A 19730-nucleotide genomic window follows, 5' to 3' on the forward strand; every position below is an offset into this window, starting at 1 on the left:
ATCGTAAAAGAGATAATTAATCTAACTGAAAATAGAAAAGAGATAAATTTTGAAAAATAAAATTACCGAAAGAAGTGGATATAATATTATAATGGAATTACTTGTCAAAAGAAAAAAAATTACTGTATTATAATTGAATTAATGACGGTTTATTTTTATTTTTATTTTTATTGAGGGGTTAATAAAATTCACTTAGGAAAGTGAATAATTTTGGGCCCAAAGTTAGGGAGGAAGCACGTTGACCGATAATACAGTTTGACATTATAGAATTAGCCAATTAGATAGTACTCGTACTATTATAATGTTGTAGAGTACACACTTTTTTTTTTCTTTTTTAATATACATATATATTTTGGGGCCTTGTATTATATTGAATATGGGCTTTTTAATCAGGGGCCCAGGGAAGCCGCCCCATCTGCCCTGCCCTTGTTTGCACAGCCTAATAGCCCGCCCTAACTCCTGTCATCATTTTACTTCACAAGTTTGATATATTCCGTACATTAGCACAAATACATTATAGCACATACGAAGTAATCTTTAATCACTATCGATAACTACTTACCAAACGAGCCTACATAGAAATATAGAATGCGACCTAGGTTTTTTCATAACGCTCATTGCTCAATCTTCTTCAATTTCTCATTGCAAAAAAAAAAAAAAAAAAAAAAAAAAAAAAACTGGAAAACCGAAAATTCAAAACATAAAAAAACACCCAGCATCCCGCGCAAACCATCATCTCTCTCCTCAGTAACTAAACTGGTATTCACTGTTCTGACCGCCATAGCCGACATTAGAGAGAGAAACATAGATTTTTAGAGAGAGAAACATAGAAGCATGCCACCAAGGAAGAAATCAAACGCTTCATCTTCTTCAGCATCCAAAAAAACCACTCAAAACACCAACTCTCAGCCTGCTAAGTATGGTATACAACACTTCTTTGGCCGTCTTTCTCAAAACCCTAGTAAGAGTAAATCTACTGAATCCCCTCAAAACCCCAAACCCAGTTCAAATTCCCAGATTTCGGAACCACCCAATGGATCGAAAATTGGAAATGGGTCGAATTCGGGTTCAATTGGGGGAGTTAAAAATGGGGTTGTACCGAAAATTAAGGTTCAGAAGGATGTAAAGGAAGTGGGTTTAGCTGCTTCTGATCAAAACCCGAAAAATGGGTCGGAATTGAAAAGGGATGGAAGTGAAGTTTCTGAGAAAATTAGGGTTTCTAAGAATTTGGGTTTATCTTCTGTTGATGATCAAAACCCTAAAAATGGGTTGAAATTGGGATCTGATAATACTCCGCCTGAAAATTTGTTGGTGGATTTGACTAATTCGGATGATGCTTTCGAGGTTTCGCCGGAAGTTGCAAAGTCCATGCCCAGAAAACGTTTCAAGTTTTCTCCTGGAATGGTAATTGTTTATTTTTTAGTAATTGCAGCATACTAATGTGAGGTTACTTTATAATTTGATGTCTGATAATTGTAATGTTGTTGTATATTATCTAGCTTTTGTTTGTCAAAATGCCCTTAGACATGCTGGTTTTCCTCCCCTACTTAATTTGCTTTAATGCTTTGCAACTTGAAGCAAAGAATCGTGATCAAGTCGAAATGATTTTCGTGAGCCGATTGCCAAAATTTCCTCTTTGTGGGTTCTTAATGTTTAAACAATATGCATTATAGTCCTTTTTTTTTTTAAGTATTACTGCCATTCTAAATTATACTTCGTTTATGTGCATTTAACTAATTTGTGTTATTATATGTTACCTTTATCATCAGTTTTGATTACCAAATTACCAATGTTATAGTGTTATACTAATCAATCCTTAGTATGTCCGTGTAACCTTTGAAAATATGTAACTTTGGAACAGAAGGTGTAATTTTTTCTGTTGTTATTGAGAGTCATGTGAATAGTTGTAGATTCCAGACTGCAATTGATATGTGGTGGTGTATTGATGATGTAGTTAATAAAGCAAAGTCAGGATGATAGGGAGGAGGTAACATGGAAGATTTCCCCTGTGAATGAGCGCCTTCAAGCCATTTCTAAGCTTGCTCCTGATGTGGTGAAAGCTTTAGCTGAGGCTTCAAGGCTCAATTCTTGCTCCTTCCAGCAGTTGTCCGATAATGATGTAAGAATATTGATTTTAATAGTTAGTACCCTCTCATCAGTTTTTTAAACATTAGTCAATGCATTTTAAGTTGGAAATTTCAGAATCAGCACTGTAAGGAGGGAAAGGTTTATGAAGAACATGTCATGCCTAGAACTGAGACACTTGGAAAATCAACCTCTGTATCAAATGGTACTGTGTGTAACAGGGCAAGTAATGGTCATGCTACAAACATGAATGGCCAACATGGCAATGCGGCAGAATTGAATAATTCAGATGCTATTTGTTCTCAGAGTCCTTTTAGAACTCCACCTTCCTTATCATATCGACATGATAAGGTAACAAGCTTTCCGTGGCATTTACATTTACCCTGAATGTTTTTCACGAGACTATCTTTATGATGGTTCATATTTCTAGCGCAGCCAACTGAAAATGCTGCAAATAAAGACAGTCTAAGAGAATGGGCAGGACTACGGCATCACAAAAAGGTAATTTTCTTGAAGTATATCTATGGTGCCTAAAATTATGGTTCTTTTTTTGATCTTATGTGGAAATGCATGTGGTCTTGGAGAAATCTACATAATCTACATACATGGCTTTTTTCAGGCCCTGCTTGAACTTCTAGATCAAGTAGAGAATGCAATTTCAGTCGAAGGGTCAGTTTTGGTTGAACATCAAATACATGTTTCTGGTGTTTGCAATAAAATTAGTGACGAGAGACCTGCAGAGGATAATTTTACTGTGAATAAAGTGGCAATAAAGCCACAAGAGGAGGCTAATTTGCAACCTTCTGATCCATATTTTCTTGTTTTAGAGGTATGTGTCTAACATCAAGTGCTCTATTAAGTATTAAGGGAACTGCATTTCTTCACCCTTCCCCTATCTTTGTTGTTTCCATTAAAGCCATTGTTTGAGAATTTAGTTGGTCTTTTGCATTTTTTGTGTTTGGTAGGTCAATGAGAAATGTGCTACTACGTCAGAAGGAGCTCAGTGTTCACTGAAGGTATTTTCATGATAATATGCTTATGTTTTCTACTAAATATCAAACGGTAATACAGCACAATCAATGTCCTTTCTTTAGGTTCTTCGTGTGCTTAATGAGCGAAGTGGGGAGGAACAATGTGTAAATTTGTGGGATGACTGGTAAGCAAATAATTTTCGCCTTTGGGTTACAACTGTGTAGACATTTAGTCGCTTGCCTTATTTGTTATCATGTTTGTATCTGTGTGATGCCTGATGAGTTGATACTTGCCAGTTGCCATTAAGTTGCATGTAATTTGAATTTGATTCCGCCTTTCTTTGTAGCTTATTATTATTACGTATGTTAGTGCCAGCTGATATTCTTACTTCTGTTCTGAATTTTTATCGATCAATTTATTTATCTCTGCTATAAGTTGACATTTGTAGCTGACAAAGGCTGACTTATATATGTCCATCTGAAGATACAAAGCCGTGTATCAGTTGCTGATATTGTGTGATTGTTTGTGACTTGAATTTCCTTTTGTCTCCAACGTACTGATCACCCTATAATTGATATCCTTTGCACTTATCCAAGTCAGCACAGAGCTACTGTATGTGGCCATTAGCTATTCGACGATGATATATACGTAGTAGTTAACATAGTTGAATTCTTAATCCTATAAGATGGAAAGAAATGCAAGTGTTATGCCTAAAATAGTTAAATGTTATTTTTGTTGTTATTTATGCAGGTTCTACAGTGTGATTGAGCCTGGAGACTCCATAAGAGTTATTGGAGAATTTGATAACCAGGGGAATTGCAACATAAATCATGACAAAAATCTTCTCGTAATTCAACCAAATCTACTACTTTCAGGAACTCGGGTAAATTTCTTCTTTTTATTTCAAAGTATTCAAACCCATGTGTTATTTTGGGCCAAACTTCTCTTTGGTTTGAATAGTAGTCTCAAGCTTTATATTTATTCAATATTTTCTTAGAAAAGGATTTTATATTAGCTGTTAAACTGACTTTCCTTTAGGTTGCGGGTAGTTTCAGCTGTCCTAGGCGAGCAGTTTTGGATGAGAGGTTAAAATGTGGTGAATCTTCAACTGCAGCATTAACTGGCACCTTGCTGCATCAAATCTTTCAGGTCTTGCTCCCAGTATCAGTTTCTGTGTTTAGGCTTTCTATACTAAGCAAAGTTTAGTAGTAGATTCTGTAAGCACTTGTGATTTTAAGGAAACTCTGTAATTTTTAGGCTGGGCTTCTGATGGAGAGTCCCACAATAGAATCGCTTCAGGAATTTGCAAAGATTGTTCTTCAAAAACATATCGAAGGCTTGTATGCATGTGGAGGTGAGATCTTTAAAATTTTGAGGTCTCTCCCTACTCTTTTTTCAAAGCGTTGACAATATTTTTCTTCATTTTGAACATCTTGAAGAGTAAATCTCATAGCTTTTGCTTATATTTAATAATACAATCTATTGGGTGGACTTGCAGTACATGAAAAAGATATGCGCGAAACCTTAAATGATGCAATTCCAAGGATATGCAATTGGATAGGACTCTTTCGGGATTCACAGGTTGAGCATTCCCTTATCACTAAGAATGTTGAATTGTTAGCTCTTTAACTCTTGGGGAAGTTCTTAATCTGTACTCTGTAGTCAAAAATCCTTTTTCGTAATGCTATCTCAAAATGCATCAGCTGCTTTTGGCATATATAGGGTTCTCCATGTGAAATGAGCTCGTGCTGAAACAAAATTTCTGGAGTTGTTTCCATCTTGTCACTGTGCTCAGACCTTGTATGGTCCATGTTTATTTGAATATTTGTTTTGGTGTTTGGCAGAAAATCCCTGATCTAGTTTTTAAATTGTTGCAGATATCCAGTGCACCTGCAGTTGATTTTGGACCCAATGATGGACCGATAAGGATGAGCATATGTGATGTAAGACATTTTTGTTGAATGCTCTCACTTGTGTTTCATCAGTTTTCTACTTTACATCTTTTCTGCAACCTGCGTAGTTATGAAACCTGGGTAAATTTTATAAGCTGTCGTCAGTAGAATATGTTGTCACAATTGCTGGATCAGTTTGTGGCAGGTGTTTATTTTTCTTTACAACTGTTAAATCAACTATGGAACATGCCTCATTGTAGTAATTAATTTTTTTTTTCTTATTAAAATCTCGATGCTCGAATTCTAGTATTTGCAGATTTACAATGCAACTGATATTTACATGCTGTATATTGATCCTTACTTTAGAAACTTAATTTTTTGTGAGCAGGTAGTTGATATAGAGGAAATGGCATGGGCACCAAAATATGGGTTGAAAGGAGTGATTGATGCTTCCCTCCGAGTACAAATTCTCTCAAATTCCAGAAACACTAATGAAAAGATAATACCCCTGGAGTTTAAAACTGGTAAAGCAACTAGTGGCCAGGCAAGTTACCTTCTGACGAATTTTAATTCTTAGAAATTTAAAACTAATTTCAATCAAAATATATTTTCCTTTTTCTATTTATTTATCCTCTTGGCTGAATGATTTTTTACAGTCTCTCACAGAACACTCTGCACAACTAATTCTATACACTCTTCTCTTGTCCGAGAGGTGGGTATTTTGCTTTTCTTTATCTGTTTAAAAAGAGTTTTGGTACGTGAGAATAAATATGTTGATGTATCCTGTGTTTGTAAGATATATGCAGAAGATTGATTCTGGTCTTCTATATTACCTGTCGACTGATCAGACATTGGTAAGCTTTGGAAATTTCTTTCAGTAAATATAAATTCTATATTTACAATCTAATTTGCAAATGCTTTAAATTTTGCAAAGGGAGCAAATGTTCGGAGATCAGACTTGATTGGACTGATCATGCGTCGCAATGAACTAGCACATAGCATCATTAAGGCTTCGAAGGTGCAACAACTGCCACCAATGCTCCAGGTATTGCAGCTATTACTGTGGATAGAACTTTGCAACTTCATTTGACTTTCCTTAATTTAGTAATCCATATTCTTTGAATTTCAATCTTGTAGAGTCCAAACATGTGTAGAAATTGTCGCCACCTCAATGCTTGTTCCATTTATCACAAGGTAAATTTCTGACCTTTTCAGCCGGTAGACAGTTAATTCCTTAATCAGTTGTATTTGATGACTTAATCATTTCTTTACTTAAACAGTATCTCCGAAAATTATATTTGTGTGTTAAGTATACATACTGGAGTGGAATGTTCTCAGATATTTCTTTTTCTGTGGTCAATACTTTGATCACCTTGGTGTTTATAGATGATTGTGACCTCTTATCTCCTGATGATAGAGTTATGATTTTGCTCAACATAGGGGTGTTTCATGTTCTTTCTTCCAATTTGAGTAGAAATTACTATATGGTGATTATGGTTTTCAGTGCCTTTATATTTAGTCATTTCACATGCAGATTTTGACTATTGACATTAGATACAGAATTAGTATCTGAAACCAAGATATTCTGAATCAGAATAACCATGTCCAATTAGCATTTATTAACTCCTTGTTGTCTTTCTTGTAAGATATTCTTGTCAGACACTAAGATCAAGTCACTTATTGTGCATACATGTGATACTATTGTCATTTTTAATATGATGAACATACACATATGAAGCAATATCACAATTATCTCATTCTTCAGTACTCGTAGAGTTATAATTGTAACGTATGTAAACCATGATTCCAGGGTTAGATATACTTTCTGATTCCTTTCTCTCTGTCAATCTTTGTTATCTATAAATCAGTACTATCACTATTAGCATTATCCAATTGTTGATTTTTTTTCTGGGGCTATATCTTTTATTTGGACCATGCTACAAGTATGTATCATTAGTATGGTATCCAGGTGTTGGATCATTATCCTTCTTTAGTTGTTTATAACTTATATCAAAGTTTCTTAAGCTCATAATCATGTCAAAGTATCTGGTACTCGTTGGGGTGGTCTGAGTTAAAGATTAAAGAACGAGGCCAAGCAAAGAATCTGAGTTGTTAGGAGATTAGATATGCTAGATGGAACCCAATGTAATGTTTGGATCTTTGTCTCATTGCCTCTAGATTTTTGTCTGGTTATAGAAATCTATATCTTTATTTGGAAGGTAATGTTTGGTTCATTTAGCTTTACAAAGTAAATAATTCACATTTCAGATATAACATCGAAACTTGTCAGCAACATCTATGCTAACTCTAATGCTGGATGCCTCAGGTGCATGGTGGAAGTGCTGAGAGCAGTGGGTTGGGAGAACTTTTTGAGTCACTTACTGATCATTTAACAACCACTCATAAAGTTTTCTTCAAACAATGGGATCGGTTAATTGACCTAGAAGCTAAAGAGTTGCAGGTATGTGCTACTCATCCATAGTATGATTAGCTGGCGAGTCACTGTTTATAATTCCAGAATTAATTTTTGTGATTTTTATTTTTTTCAGCTTCCCAAATTTGAGAGAGGGAGATCATATGATTCAAAGAGTGAAAACTTCTCTAACTGCCTGTCGTCAATAGTTCTTGATGCCTCTGATGAGCTTCATCTACGAACATGTACCAAAGATGAACGCTTTGTTTATCGCTTTGTGCACAAGGATAATCTCATTTCTAATAGGAAAGATAACCAAGATTCTAATTCGGCAGAGAATGACTTACATTCTAGTCTCCGTAGTGGTGATCGTGTGGTATGTCTCATCATTTGTATTTTTAACAAAGATAAGAATTATCAAAATTTTGCTGCCCCAAAACATAGTTAATATCTCAAAAATATGGCTGAACTTGCACTGGAGTCATCCACATCAAAAATATCCATGAGGGTGATACAATTCAATATATGCGTTTCCAAGTTTTATCCATTTCCAAAGTGTACTGAAGATTTAGGGACAGGACTGAGGGGGTACCTGGCTCATTATATATTACATTCACATAAATTCCTTAGCAAGTGAATCTGGAAAATTTTGTCATTGCATCTGTTGAAAGTAGTAATGTGTTAAAGCCTGGTTTAAGCCAGATTGATAAATTTCTCACCCTTGATCAATTTGTGAATATTTTTCCCCCCTCACATATCTGGTTTAATTTTTCTTCCTAATACCTTGCAAAGTGTATATTGTTTAGCTGTATGATACAACTCTTGTCTTCTGTAGACTACACAATCCAATCTCAAGTTATTTCTTATATCAGTGAGATCTGCCTTTCAACCTGTGCACCTTGTTTACTTAGCTATTTGTAAAGAGAAGGGAAGATTATTTGTCAAGGACCACAGAAAGTACTGTCCTGTTTGAATTGTTACCCTTTTCTGCAGAACCTGTTAGCCTCACTTTTTAAGACAAATCATCACTTATTTTTCTCCAGTTGCTTGTTAACTAATCTTACTTTGTATCCTTAAACAGATTTTGAGCACTGAGTCCAACAATCTTGCTGTTGCAAGTGGTATTATCACAGATATCAGTCGCTCTTGTGTTTCAGTAAGGACAGACTCTGCAGATATTTTTTTTCTCTTTTTTATAATTTACATTATCATTTTGTTGTCAGGCATGGTGTAAATGTTTCTAATTGTGCCCCATGTCTAATGAACTCATTTGTTTTTTTCTTCATTTTAAAATTAGGTCTCATGTTCTAAGCGCTTGCGGCTTCCAAGAAGTACTATATCTTCAATGTCACAGGATCTTTATCAGGAGGTCTGGCGGATAGAGAAGGATGAATTTGCTACATCCTTTGCTACTATGAGGTGACTCTCTGAAGTGCTGACACTTTCTTAAGTTGTGTCAAAATATTGGCTGAAAAATTACACTTAATGCGTGTTTCTTTTTCCTATAAGGTTCAATCTGGTACAGCTTTTTCTGTTAAGTGCACAAAGTGATCGTTTGAGGAAGCTAATTGTGGATCTCGAGGTAGGTCTCAATTCCATTCACAGTTTCTCAGTTTGATATAGATAGTCTATGTTTTAATTCTATAATGCTGTTCCCTAGGCTCCTAGATTTGACAGTGGGTCTATACCTAGCCAAGATCCTGCTATATCCTACATTTGGTCTGAGAAAAATTTAAATGCTGATCAGCGCAGAGCAATCATCAAGGTGAAATTTTATTTTATGATTCGTCCCGCCCTTCCCCCCTCCTTTGTTTTCTGATGTACTGGCTTATTTAATGTGTTTCTGGTTGCTGTTCTCTGGTAAGTGTGGTTAACCTAGTTTCTTATGCAGATACTTACAGCAAAAGATTACGCTCTTATTCTGGGAATGCCTGGGACTGGAAAAACATCCACTATGGTATATGCTGTCAAGGCTTTGTTGATGAGAGGATCATCTATTTTGCTTACATCATACACTAACTCAGCTGTTGATAATTTGCTTATCAAACTCAAAGCTCAGGTTATTTCTGTTCTAACTACATCTTGTAAAGGAAGCGAAAGAATGAAATTATTAGCCTCAGTTTCATGCTTCTGTGTGCATTGTGTGTGTACTCACTAAATCATATCGGATTATGCTCTTTTTTTTTTATTTTTTTTTTTTTTGGAGCTGGACTATGTTTCATTTTAAAAGTTGCATCACATTTCTTCTGTATCATGATGAGGGAGTTGCCCTTAAGGTCTTGAACTTATTGATAATTTCACAGTTCTCCTTATCATGTATACCCAGCTTCTGAGAAAACTCCATTTGTGCTGTAGATATTTTTTGTTTCCCCTCGAGTTATTTCTTGTTATTATGACTTTACACATTGGCAGAGTTTGGAATCAGATATGAAGTTTTGTCCTTTAAGTCTTGAGTTATGATCACAGTTTGAGCCACAAAAATTAAGCTTGGGCATATGTTGGATTGAATTTAAGCCTTTTCCCAATATCAGGATCCTTTAAATCATACACAAAACCTTTAAATAGGTGACCCACATGGTTTCCAAGCTGAATGTCATTAAATACGTAGTTATAATATATATGAGATGAACCAAGCTCAAATTCTTTAGGAATGGCTTGGTCCTTGGACATCCTGCTTATCAACTTTGGTTGGATTTTGATCTCATCAAGGTCTCTGAAGATATTTGCTGTGGTGTTATTGTGGGATCTCACGAGTCACAATGTTTGAACTCTTATATATTCTGCAGCAGTTTACTGCTTGTTTTTGCTGGGTCTTGTCTGATACATAGCATATTCATAAGTTTACTAGTTATATGGTCTTTACTAGTTATATGATCACCTTAAGCACTTTATCTTTTATGTACAATCAAAATCAGCTATTACTGGAAGTACAGCTCCATAATGTGGCAATTGCTTCTAGTATACTCCGTAGTTGATTTTTTATTATTTTTTTAGCCCTAACTGAAGGTGGATTTCTCAGGAAATAGACTTTTTACGTATTGGGCGAAGTGAAGCTGTGCACAAAGAAGTTCAAGGGCATTGTCTGTCAGGTTTTTGCTTTACTCCTATTTTATTTTGTAAAGATGACTTCAATCTCAGGAGGATAATTTCTGAATCTATTTTCTGACAGACATGGACATTCACAGTGTGGATGAAATCAAATTGAAGCTGGATCGAGTCAAAGTTGTTGCAGTTACTTGTCTAGGAATAACCAGTCCCTTGCTTGTAAATAAAAAATTTGATGTCTGCATAATCGATGAAGCTGGACAGACTAGCTTGCCGGTATGTGCTGCTGGTTTCTACCATGTATCATAGCTTGCTCTTAAAGAAGACTGCATTGTTTCTTATTATTTTTTTATTATGTTATATATTTTCTACTTTAAAATTCAAAACTCTAAACCATGATACTTATGCTGCTGTTTATGAGAATGTAAATCAAATATTACCTTTATTATAAATTTCCTCTTTAATACAAAGTATGCTGAAGATTGCAGTATGGGAGTTTTTCTTTTCTTTCCGGAGGGGAGGGGGGTAGGGAATAGGAAACTGAAGGTTAAAATTTGTAAAAGCAACTGCTTCTGATGCCTTGCTGAGGCTCAGGGTAGAGTAACACATTTCTATGTATGAATTGCCACTTTAGAGTTTTCTGGATTTTTTAATCATGGAAAGAAGAGGATCTCTATCCTTGGGTTGCATTTTGAGTAAAATAACTGGTCACGCAGAAAAAAAAGCTGTTTTCACTAACTTTTTTATGATGTTAGGTATCATTAGGGCCATTGATGTTTTCATCCAAGTTTGTCCTTGTTGGCGATCATTATCAGTTGCCACCATTAGTGAAGGTATGCACTAGTTGACTCTCAATTCAGCTGTATCAGTTTTCCCTCTCAGAAGGCCTGAATTACTTTGAATCTTTATAGAGTGCAGAGGCTCGAGAAAATGGAATGTCAGTAAGTTTGTTTCGTAGGCTATCAGAAGGACATCCTCAAGCAATATCAGCATTGCAAAGTCAGGTCAATCTTTGAATTCTGAATGAAATATGCTCACATGTCTTGTAGATTTCTGATGTATCACCAACAATACTGAATTTGTACATGTTCTCGTGTATAGTATCGTATGTGTGCAGGTGTCATGAAACTGTCAAATGCCCTTATATATGGTGAAAAACTGCGTTGTGGTTCTCTAGATGTGGAAAATGCAAAGCTTAAGTTATCAAATAAAGGTCCCATGTCCCCATGGTTGAAAGAGGTATTGATTATAATATATTTTTGGGTTAACTACATATTATTATCAATCATTTACATTCTCACTGCATTCACGGCTTTTGCTGATAATAACAGGTTTTAGATGCAGACAAACCAGTAATGTTTATTAACACAGGTCTTCTACTCTGCTGACTATATTCTAGTTTCAGTTACATACTGATGATGTGTCTATTTCTTACAAAATGAGATTTCATCTGATAGATATTTTACCTGCTTTCGAGACAAAGGATAAGAAGACTGTAAATAACCCAATTGAAGCTTATCTTGTAGCAGAGGTAAGGAGTTTTAGGGTGTCTTCCCTGGCTATCATATGTTAAACAATCAGAATTTTGTTAGTTGTCTGGCTGTGTCTTCAGCGGCAAATTTCCCTTTTTGCAAGTTAGGGATTCTTAATTTTCTAACTTTCAACTACTTATTGTAGATTACAGAGGCATTGACTAATCATGGAGTTGAAAAGGAGGAAATTGGGATCATTACACCTTACAACTCCCAAGCAACTCTGATCCGTCATGCTCTAAATATGGAAGCTGTTGAGGTCCACACAATCGATAAATACCAGGTTACAAATACTATATGCTTTTGGATATCTATATAATTTTGACTTATTGAAATGCCTTCAATTGTCTTAAGTTGCTTGCATATTTTGGGTTTGGCAAAGAATAATTGAATATGCATTGCCAAGAAACAGAAGATGGAGCAACAGCCATCAATCATGTGTGATAACAATATTAGAATTTGCTATAACCATGTGTAATAGATAGTTATGACGTCAAAGCAGTCGCATCTTTGGTCCTATGGTACTTAGACTTTTCGTTGAACCTCAAACATTTGAACCAAATTCACGATTATACTTAGAAATAGCTCAGTCGATCACTTAAACTTGCACCTGTGTCCAACTCACGTACTCAAGTTTGAGTTGCATGTTCTTTTCCTATATGTCCCCAGTTCATAAGAACTGTTAATCATATACAAGTAGATGGATTTCTGTTTATGAAAAAGACGTTATCATGTTCCTAGATTGCTGTTCCAGTCTAGGCCTTCTTTGTTCCTTAATACTAATATGCTTCTGTCTGTTCATTCTAAGGTTTGTTGCATGAAAAATCCTTCATGAACTTCATGAAGTTGTTAACTGTTATTTTTATACTCGTATATTTTATGTCAGTTGATTGGCAGCTCCTTGAATTATTCTGGCCTGTCAATTCATCAAGGATTAGTTATTAGTAAGCCATATATCAACTTGTTTTCTTAAACTTTCTTATCTGTTTGTTAGGGAAGAGATAAGGATTGCATAATATTATCCTTTGTTCGGTCATCTCGAAATCCAAGGAACTGCTCATCAACACTACTCGATGATTGGCATAGAATCAACGTGGCTTTGACACGTGCTAAGGTATGTCTTCTTTGGTCTAATCCTTGACATCCTGTTATATGACCCATTGATTCCATCTGAGATTGTGGAGAAACATCCATTGAATATCTGGTGATTATACCACTCTTGTTTTGTTCACCAGTAAATCTCACGAGGGTACTGCCATTAAGTGAGTGGACAACAGTAGTTCGTTTTTAAACTGACATAATGAGATCAGTAGAAGATAGCTGCAAATTACAACAGTCCAATAAATCAAATCTCATCCTTGTGTCTTTCTTGGGCATCCAAATGACTTGCAATAGCATAAAAAACCCCAATATAACCTAAGGGAGTAGCATTGCCCATTAAAGAATCAAGGTATATGCAAAGGCCGTCATAAATGCTCTTAACTACATTAAAATGTACCCTGATATGCAAGTAAACAATGTTAGAAAATACACTTACCAGTGAAAGATATTGTGTAGGCATTAGGCAGGCAAACTCATCTTACCTGGACTAACCTCAAGTACATGGTAAAATATCCGAGTTCAACACTATTTTGTGCTAATATTACATTATAGAGGGACTCCTGATTTATACAGACTTCAAAACCTAGGCGGCTAGGCCTATGGCAATGCCCAGCATACCTGCAAGCTTGTGATTTGCCATCATATAACTCATCCTAAAATTATCAACGTTTGTGTTTTTGCAGAAGAAGCTAATAATGGTGGGTTCGTGCAAAACTCTTTCAACAGTTCCACTTCTAAAGCTTCTCATTGAGAAAGTTGAAGAACAGTCAGGGATTTTTTGTATCACCAGGAAGGATTTTGAGCCCAAGACAGAGTTGAAGCGATGCTCTCACATTAGATGAGTGTACATATTTAAGCACACGTGCATGTATCAATTTTGACAGGTTATTGAAATTTCCAATTTTTTATATGATTTTTGGAAATCTGTATAGAGACCCTCCAGTCCCAGATTTTGTATCATATAAGGAATTGGGAAGTGGAGCGGTGTTTTGTAACAAATAAATTGTGTATAGTAATTAGGAAACAACAGTCAAGTTGAAACTAAATTTTGGAAGTGAAATATAAGGAAATGCATTTTTTTTTGCTATGAACTTCCAACTACTACGTATTAACTTTGTTTGTTTTCCTGAAGTGCCTCTTGATTTACCAAAGTAAACTTCATATAGACAGGAAGAACAAAATCTGCTGCAACATAATCCTTTTTATCAGGATCTTAAGCTTCATGGTGATGCGAATCATAAGATCAAGATGTCAGATTTCAGAAATGACAGTAGCTTTGCTAATTTAAAATCTAATCATTCAATTGTCATTGTGTTTTACCTCATTTTAAGATCCCCCTTTACTCAAATGGCTCACATTTTTTGTACAAACATAACAGCGGTAAACTTCTGAGGTTCTGAGTGTCTGAGTGATGCTCAACCAGGAGTCCAGGAGTAATAGTGACTTGGGTTGTTTACAAGTTACTCATCTTCAATGTAGTCATAGTTCAAGCTTGTTTCTTTGAAGGAATCTGATAAAACCGGAAAAACACATGGACTAAACCTCTACTCAGTAATGACAACTTAAAAAGCCTATAAAACACATACAGAGTGGAACGTACTCAACGGAACATCATTCATCGCGTGTTAAATCTTTTAGCATTACATAAACTCATACAATCAATTACTTATTCCTCATTGGGAAATACACTTGTACACTAAGAACAAATTACCTACTCGTATTTAAAAATTGATTTTACATACAGATTGCTGCAAAGTTAGCATGTCTTCTTCCTCCAACCTATACATTCTCCTTGATTTAATAAACATGGGATGAGATCCAAGAGAGTGCAGTAAGATAGTGGATTCTCCTTGGGAATATGCAAAACCAAAATTCCCTTTTACTACCCACTCTTGGAATTACATTTTGATGCCTTTGGTTGATTCCAATTTTTTGTGAGTATTATATGTCCAAACATTTAGCTTTATGTCTTTGTCCTTTTTACTTGTTTTTTACATTATTATAATCAATCAAACACCGTAAGGTTATGTTGGAACAAAGTGCTTTGGTGTGTGAATTTTGTGAAAAACAAAAGTCCCACATTGATGAGAAATGCAAGGTTTTCCTCTTTTATAAAGTAGAGTGTGGAATATTTGGGTGTGGCCCTCGGGCTACCCACATTTTGTGGAGAGGGAGGACTTACCTATCACCCACACACGCGCGCCGGGCAGAGTTGGGTCGGGTCGGGTTTATTAAACACCATAGCCGTTTAATTTTCGGTTTTGGTAAATGTTGGTCATGGGCGGATTTAATGGCTGAACCGTTATGCTGCAATTTTTGCCTATAAAAGGCCTCTTTGTTCTCGGTTTTTTACACAACAAAAATAACAGAATTTTTTAATCTCTCTTCTTCTTAAAATATTCGACCAGTTTCATACATTTTTCGGTGTTTAGTTGCCCGGTGGTTCAGTGCAAATCCACCGATAATTTATAGTTTTCAGACACTGTTTTATCCTGGGGGACATCCGGTTACGTAGAGCTGCTTGCACAACTTCGAGGCAGTACCGTGAATGTTCTAAAGAGAGCGACATAGTCCGCGACTCAATCTCATTCCGGTAACATTGTTCTTACTGTTTTCGTTCCTGCAGTTTAGTTTACAATAGGTTAGTAACAATTACAAGTTTAATTATAAGATTGGAAGTTATTGATTATTATCTCGAATATGACCCAATTTGAATTTATCTCAAATTAAACATAGATAAACAAACTAGATGCGTCTTTACTTAATTATAGTGTAGATAATATGTTATTTAAGATCGAATTCGAGTACTACTATTCAATACTTTAACCAACTAAGCTAATTATAATATTACAAAGTACTTGTTGGCAGGGCCCCTAGATGGTTGAAATTTCTTGCAGAGTGTTACAAGTTATTTGAGTTTTAGTACTTAATTTGGTAAATAAATGATAATAATCTCTTACATTTATTTAAATCCGGGTCTAATTTTTAAATATAAAATAGGCACTCCAAAATATTTAGGACGACACTGCTTGTTGGTCAATTGCAAATTGTCAAATTGATCACACTGACTTACAAGTTGTGTAGGCAGACCAAAAGGGAGATCCAGGCCAATTTGACAAGCTCAAAATTTACTGATCCGAGGCTCTAGTTTTGGTAACATATGGTTGTCTTTGGTTGGTACAGTAGTACCCAAATTAAAACAAATGATTTGCTGGAAGAAGATAACATATACTGTAATTAATAATATTCAAATCTTGTAGTAAAAATTAGAGGTGTTAAAACCACACCCGACCTGATCCGATCTGAAACCGACTCAAAAAAGATCTGATTCTGTTTTCAATCCGTGTGGACACTCTAATATGACTTAATTTTAAAAATTGACCCGACTCGACCCGACCTCATTAGATCCGATCCTATCATCCCAATTGACACCGTAAAAATACCATGCACCATGCTGTCCATGCAACAATTACTTCGTTTATAATCAATCAACCTTGAGATGTTTACTTCAGAGTTGATTAGCAATTGACTTGATAGTTGATCTTGCTGACTAAGACTGACACCTTACATCCAATCAAAATGGAATTTTAAAAATTACTCCTAGAAACGTTGGATTGAGTCATAGTTATCTGTATTTTCTGAGTTTTTTGTGTTTTTAATTATGAGACAAACCATTTTATTGACTATAAGCAATAAGCATTGTGGGAGCTTTTTTTATTTGGACCTTTTGGTACCTTACTTAGGCATGCTCGACAAGTCCTCTTCCAACCACTATGCATGGACAATAGACAATAGTGTGTATAATGTCTATATATATGGACAATAGACAATAGTGTGTATAATGTCTATATATATATATATATATATATATATATATGGTTTAATGTGGATGTCGTTGGATTATCAATTGTCATTTATCTTAATTAATTGTAAAATATTAAAAAAAAAAAGGATCGATAATACTAAAAGATGAGCTCAAATTTCAAATAAATCACTTTGTCTTTTATGACTCTCTAGTCTCTACTTACGAGAGTATTTAATTTATGACTCTACTTATGGTTGTATCCTCTTGATTTTAGGACTAAGTTAAGCCTTATCAAACAGCTAATGTGAGTATTTTACATTGATAAAAGGAGATATGGTTAAACACTTTATAATACTAAGGTGATATGAATTCTCATATATATTGTTATATGGTTTTGGGATGAAATACATCCCTAAGTGTGTAAAATGGACTTTCTCTCTTACGTAATCCATTCTTTCGATTAAACCAATTCTAAATAACATGTTAAACGTCAATGAAAATTCATTATATAATGTTATACATGGTCCAATATAACAACTCCTCACACCTTTTGGTAACCACTCTAGAGGTTGAGAATTTTCCATGAACTTCATCTATTGGTCACAAAGGTAATTCATAATACAAGTATTCATGACTTCTTTTTTATTTATTTATTTATTTTATTTTTTATTTTTTGGCATATTATGGCCTGGTCATATGAAAATGACATATATGTTGTACATAAGTTGATGACACAATATTACAATGTCCCAACATGCTATTGAGGGGCTAGATATATTGCATGCTACTAGTAAAGTGAGAGGAGATGTCAGTGAAAGAGTAGCTCATCACTTTTAAAGTTGTCCTTGAGCACTAAGTAAAAAAAGTTGACGTTTAAGTAGAAAATGTTAAAATTAGGAGTCCCCCCATGTCCCTACGCATGTAACACATCACATAAGGACAATAAGATCGATCCATCAAAACGGTTCTTTAATTGAGGTCGTAGAATACTAGAATTCCTTATAGAAATTACTCGGATCCTTCTGATCATCACGAGTCAAAGTCATAGTCGTACTAATTGTGTAATCCTATATCACGGATTTATCACTGATGACAATTTATATTTTTCAATGTAGATTGTTGTTCCTCGTAATTTAGTATGACGATATGATGAAAAAGAAAATTAGGATTGGACTTGGTTTCTTGATCTTCAAACCTGCAAATCGGTACAATTTTCTTGGATTAAATGGCTTTTTAAGCATTCTTTATATCCCTTGAAGTGTATTTGATATCCTACCCCTTAATTGGAAACTCTTACTTAGTACGAGTAAAGTTTTGTTTACGCGATCTAAATTAATTGCTTTTGGTACGTAAAGGTCACTTACTCGCATGATCATCATCACTATTCGTTTTTAGTGATGTGCTTGATTCTTGTTTTCCTTTTACTAACGGTTAATCAAATATTCAAATATCTTAAAGGCAAAATTGGCCGCAACATCCTGAAGTATGGCTTAGGTGCATTGAGCACCCTGAACTATGCATAGTAGCCAAAACACCACCGATTATGGTGTTAGGTGCGACGCGTGCCTTAAATGAAAATTTCCGACGAAAACACCCCACATACCTAGTTTCTTCACGTCCATTTTTATTATCGGGTAATTTCTTCCTACCTAGTTTCTTCACGTCCATTTTTATTATCGGGTAATTTCTCCCTTCTAGTACTTCGTATATGTTTATGTAGCCTTGATAAAGCTTGCTTACTAAAATTGACAATGATTCTTATCATAGAGAACAAACAAATAAAAGATGTGTAAGCTCAAATCTCAATCAATAACTATCATGTCCTAATTAATTATTTCTATTATTTATTAATGAATGATCTATATATTTCAAGGACTAGTACTTAATGATTAAAGATGGTCGTCACGCCATAGAATTGAAAGGGACAAAAAGCTAAAAAGTAATGGTATCAATAGAACAATAAACAAAATAAAAGGGCATTTATTTCTTGAAATGCATGTCACCAACAAATTGTTGTCAAAATCAAAACAATTTCCATTTTGTATGTAATCAACCAAATTAAAACATGTGGTGATCATAAAAACTCTTGCTATCAATTTTAAGAATCAATCATCAAATCCTTATAGCTTTTTGTATGTGGTCCAATCCTATCATTATGATTTTTGAGTGTTTAACCCTATTTTTAATCTTAAAACACCATTCTTTTAATTATTAAGTCTACTGATAAATACTAATAAAAAAAAACCTCGTTAATTAATTGTTATAATTCCTTTTTTTAGATGAAACACTTTGATTTTTTTTAATGTACTTATTTACAACTTACAATTATATAAAATCTTGTTAAATTTAAATCAATTTATATTTATTGATAATTAAAGATTTATATGGCTGAAAATATGCATTAATGAGAGCACATGTTTTTTTTTTCTTGTTTTTTTTTTTTGGACAAAAGAGAGCACATGTGTTTAGTCTTTAGAGTACTATTTTTAAAGCTTATTAATTTTAGTAGCTTTGATTTGTAACAATAAGAAAAGTACCTCAAAATTAAGGTTAATACCTATTGTTTTCCTTTACTTTGCCAAACACTATAAGTTAGCAATGTCTTTCCCATTTATTAAAAAAAAAAAAAAGCACTATTGATATTTCATCGTGAATTAAACTCTTTTATATATTTGGGTGCTTCTTGCATTAGATTTTCACAATAAACTTGAACCTACCAAGGGTAAGGGATAGTGCTACTTTTTGTTCAATTGGAAAGCCGCTCCACATATGATCTTCCCAAAAGCGTAAATGATCATTATTAAAAGTAGCTAGTTGCCTTAGCTAGGTTTTTGGCCCAATCATCTCTAGATTCACCTTGAATGTACAATGCAATTCAATCTTTA

The 19730-nt window shown here is 34.6% G+C and overlaps 1 protein-coding gene across 1 annotated transcript; it reads left to right on the top strand.

The window, feature by feature from the left end:
• Window positions 1-652: 652 nt before the first annotated feature.
• Window positions 653-14966, top strand: LOC110721596 (DNA replication ATP-dependent helicase/nuclease DNA2-like). The gene is made up of 34 exons (XM_021900777.1): window positions 653-1404; window positions 1955-2119; window positions 2203-2436; window positions 2521-2586; window positions 2705-2914; window positions 3051-3101; window positions 3180-3241; window positions 3808-3940; window positions 4096-4206; window positions 4315-4411; window positions 4556-4638; window positions 4935-5000; window positions 5338-5493; window positions 5606-5661; window positions 5746-5803; window positions 5884-5994; window positions 6087-6143; window positions 7276-7410; window positions 7499-7738; window positions 8444-8518; window positions 8660-8781; window positions 8872-8944; window positions 9023-9127; window positions 9254-9421; window positions 10382-10451; window positions 10532-10683; window positions 11163-11240; window positions 11319-11411; window positions 11509-11646; window positions 11739-11778; window positions 11865-11938; window positions 12085-12222; window positions 12934-13053; window positions 13724-14966. Exons 1-34 carry the CDS (start codon window positions 835-837, stop codon window positions 13880-13882), a joined length of 4266 nt encoding a protein of 1421 aa, XP_021756469.1. The 5' UTR covers window positions 653-834; the 3' UTR covers window positions 13883-14966.
• The last annotated feature ends 4764 nt before the right edge of the window (window positions 14967-19730 follow it).

This window comes from Chenopodium quinoa, unplaced genomic scaffold, assembly GCF_001683475.1.
Source record: "Chenopodium quinoa cultivar QQ74 unplaced genomic scaffold, ASM168347v1, whole genome shotgun sequence".
NCBI lineage: Eukaryota > Viridiplantae > Streptophyta > Magnoliopsida > Caryophyllales > Amaranthaceae > Chenopodium > Chenopodium quinoa.

What these genes read in the sequence shown, in the direction of transcription:
- LOC110721596 (XM_021900777.1), top strand. Translation starts at nt 835, where the DNA reads ATGCCACCAAGGAAGAAATCAAACGCTTCATCTTCTTCAGCATCCAAA. An exon ending in TGCTGCATCAAATCTTTCAG is followed by an intron (nt 4,207 to 4,314) that starts GTCTTGCTCCCA and finishes TGTAATTTTTAG; the next exon opens with GCTGGGCTTCTGATGGAGAG. An exon ending in GTAAAGCAACTAGTGGCCAG is followed by an intron (nt 5,494 to 5,605) that starts GCAAGTTACCTT and finishes GATTTTTTACAG; the next exon opens with TCTCTCACAGAACACTCTGC.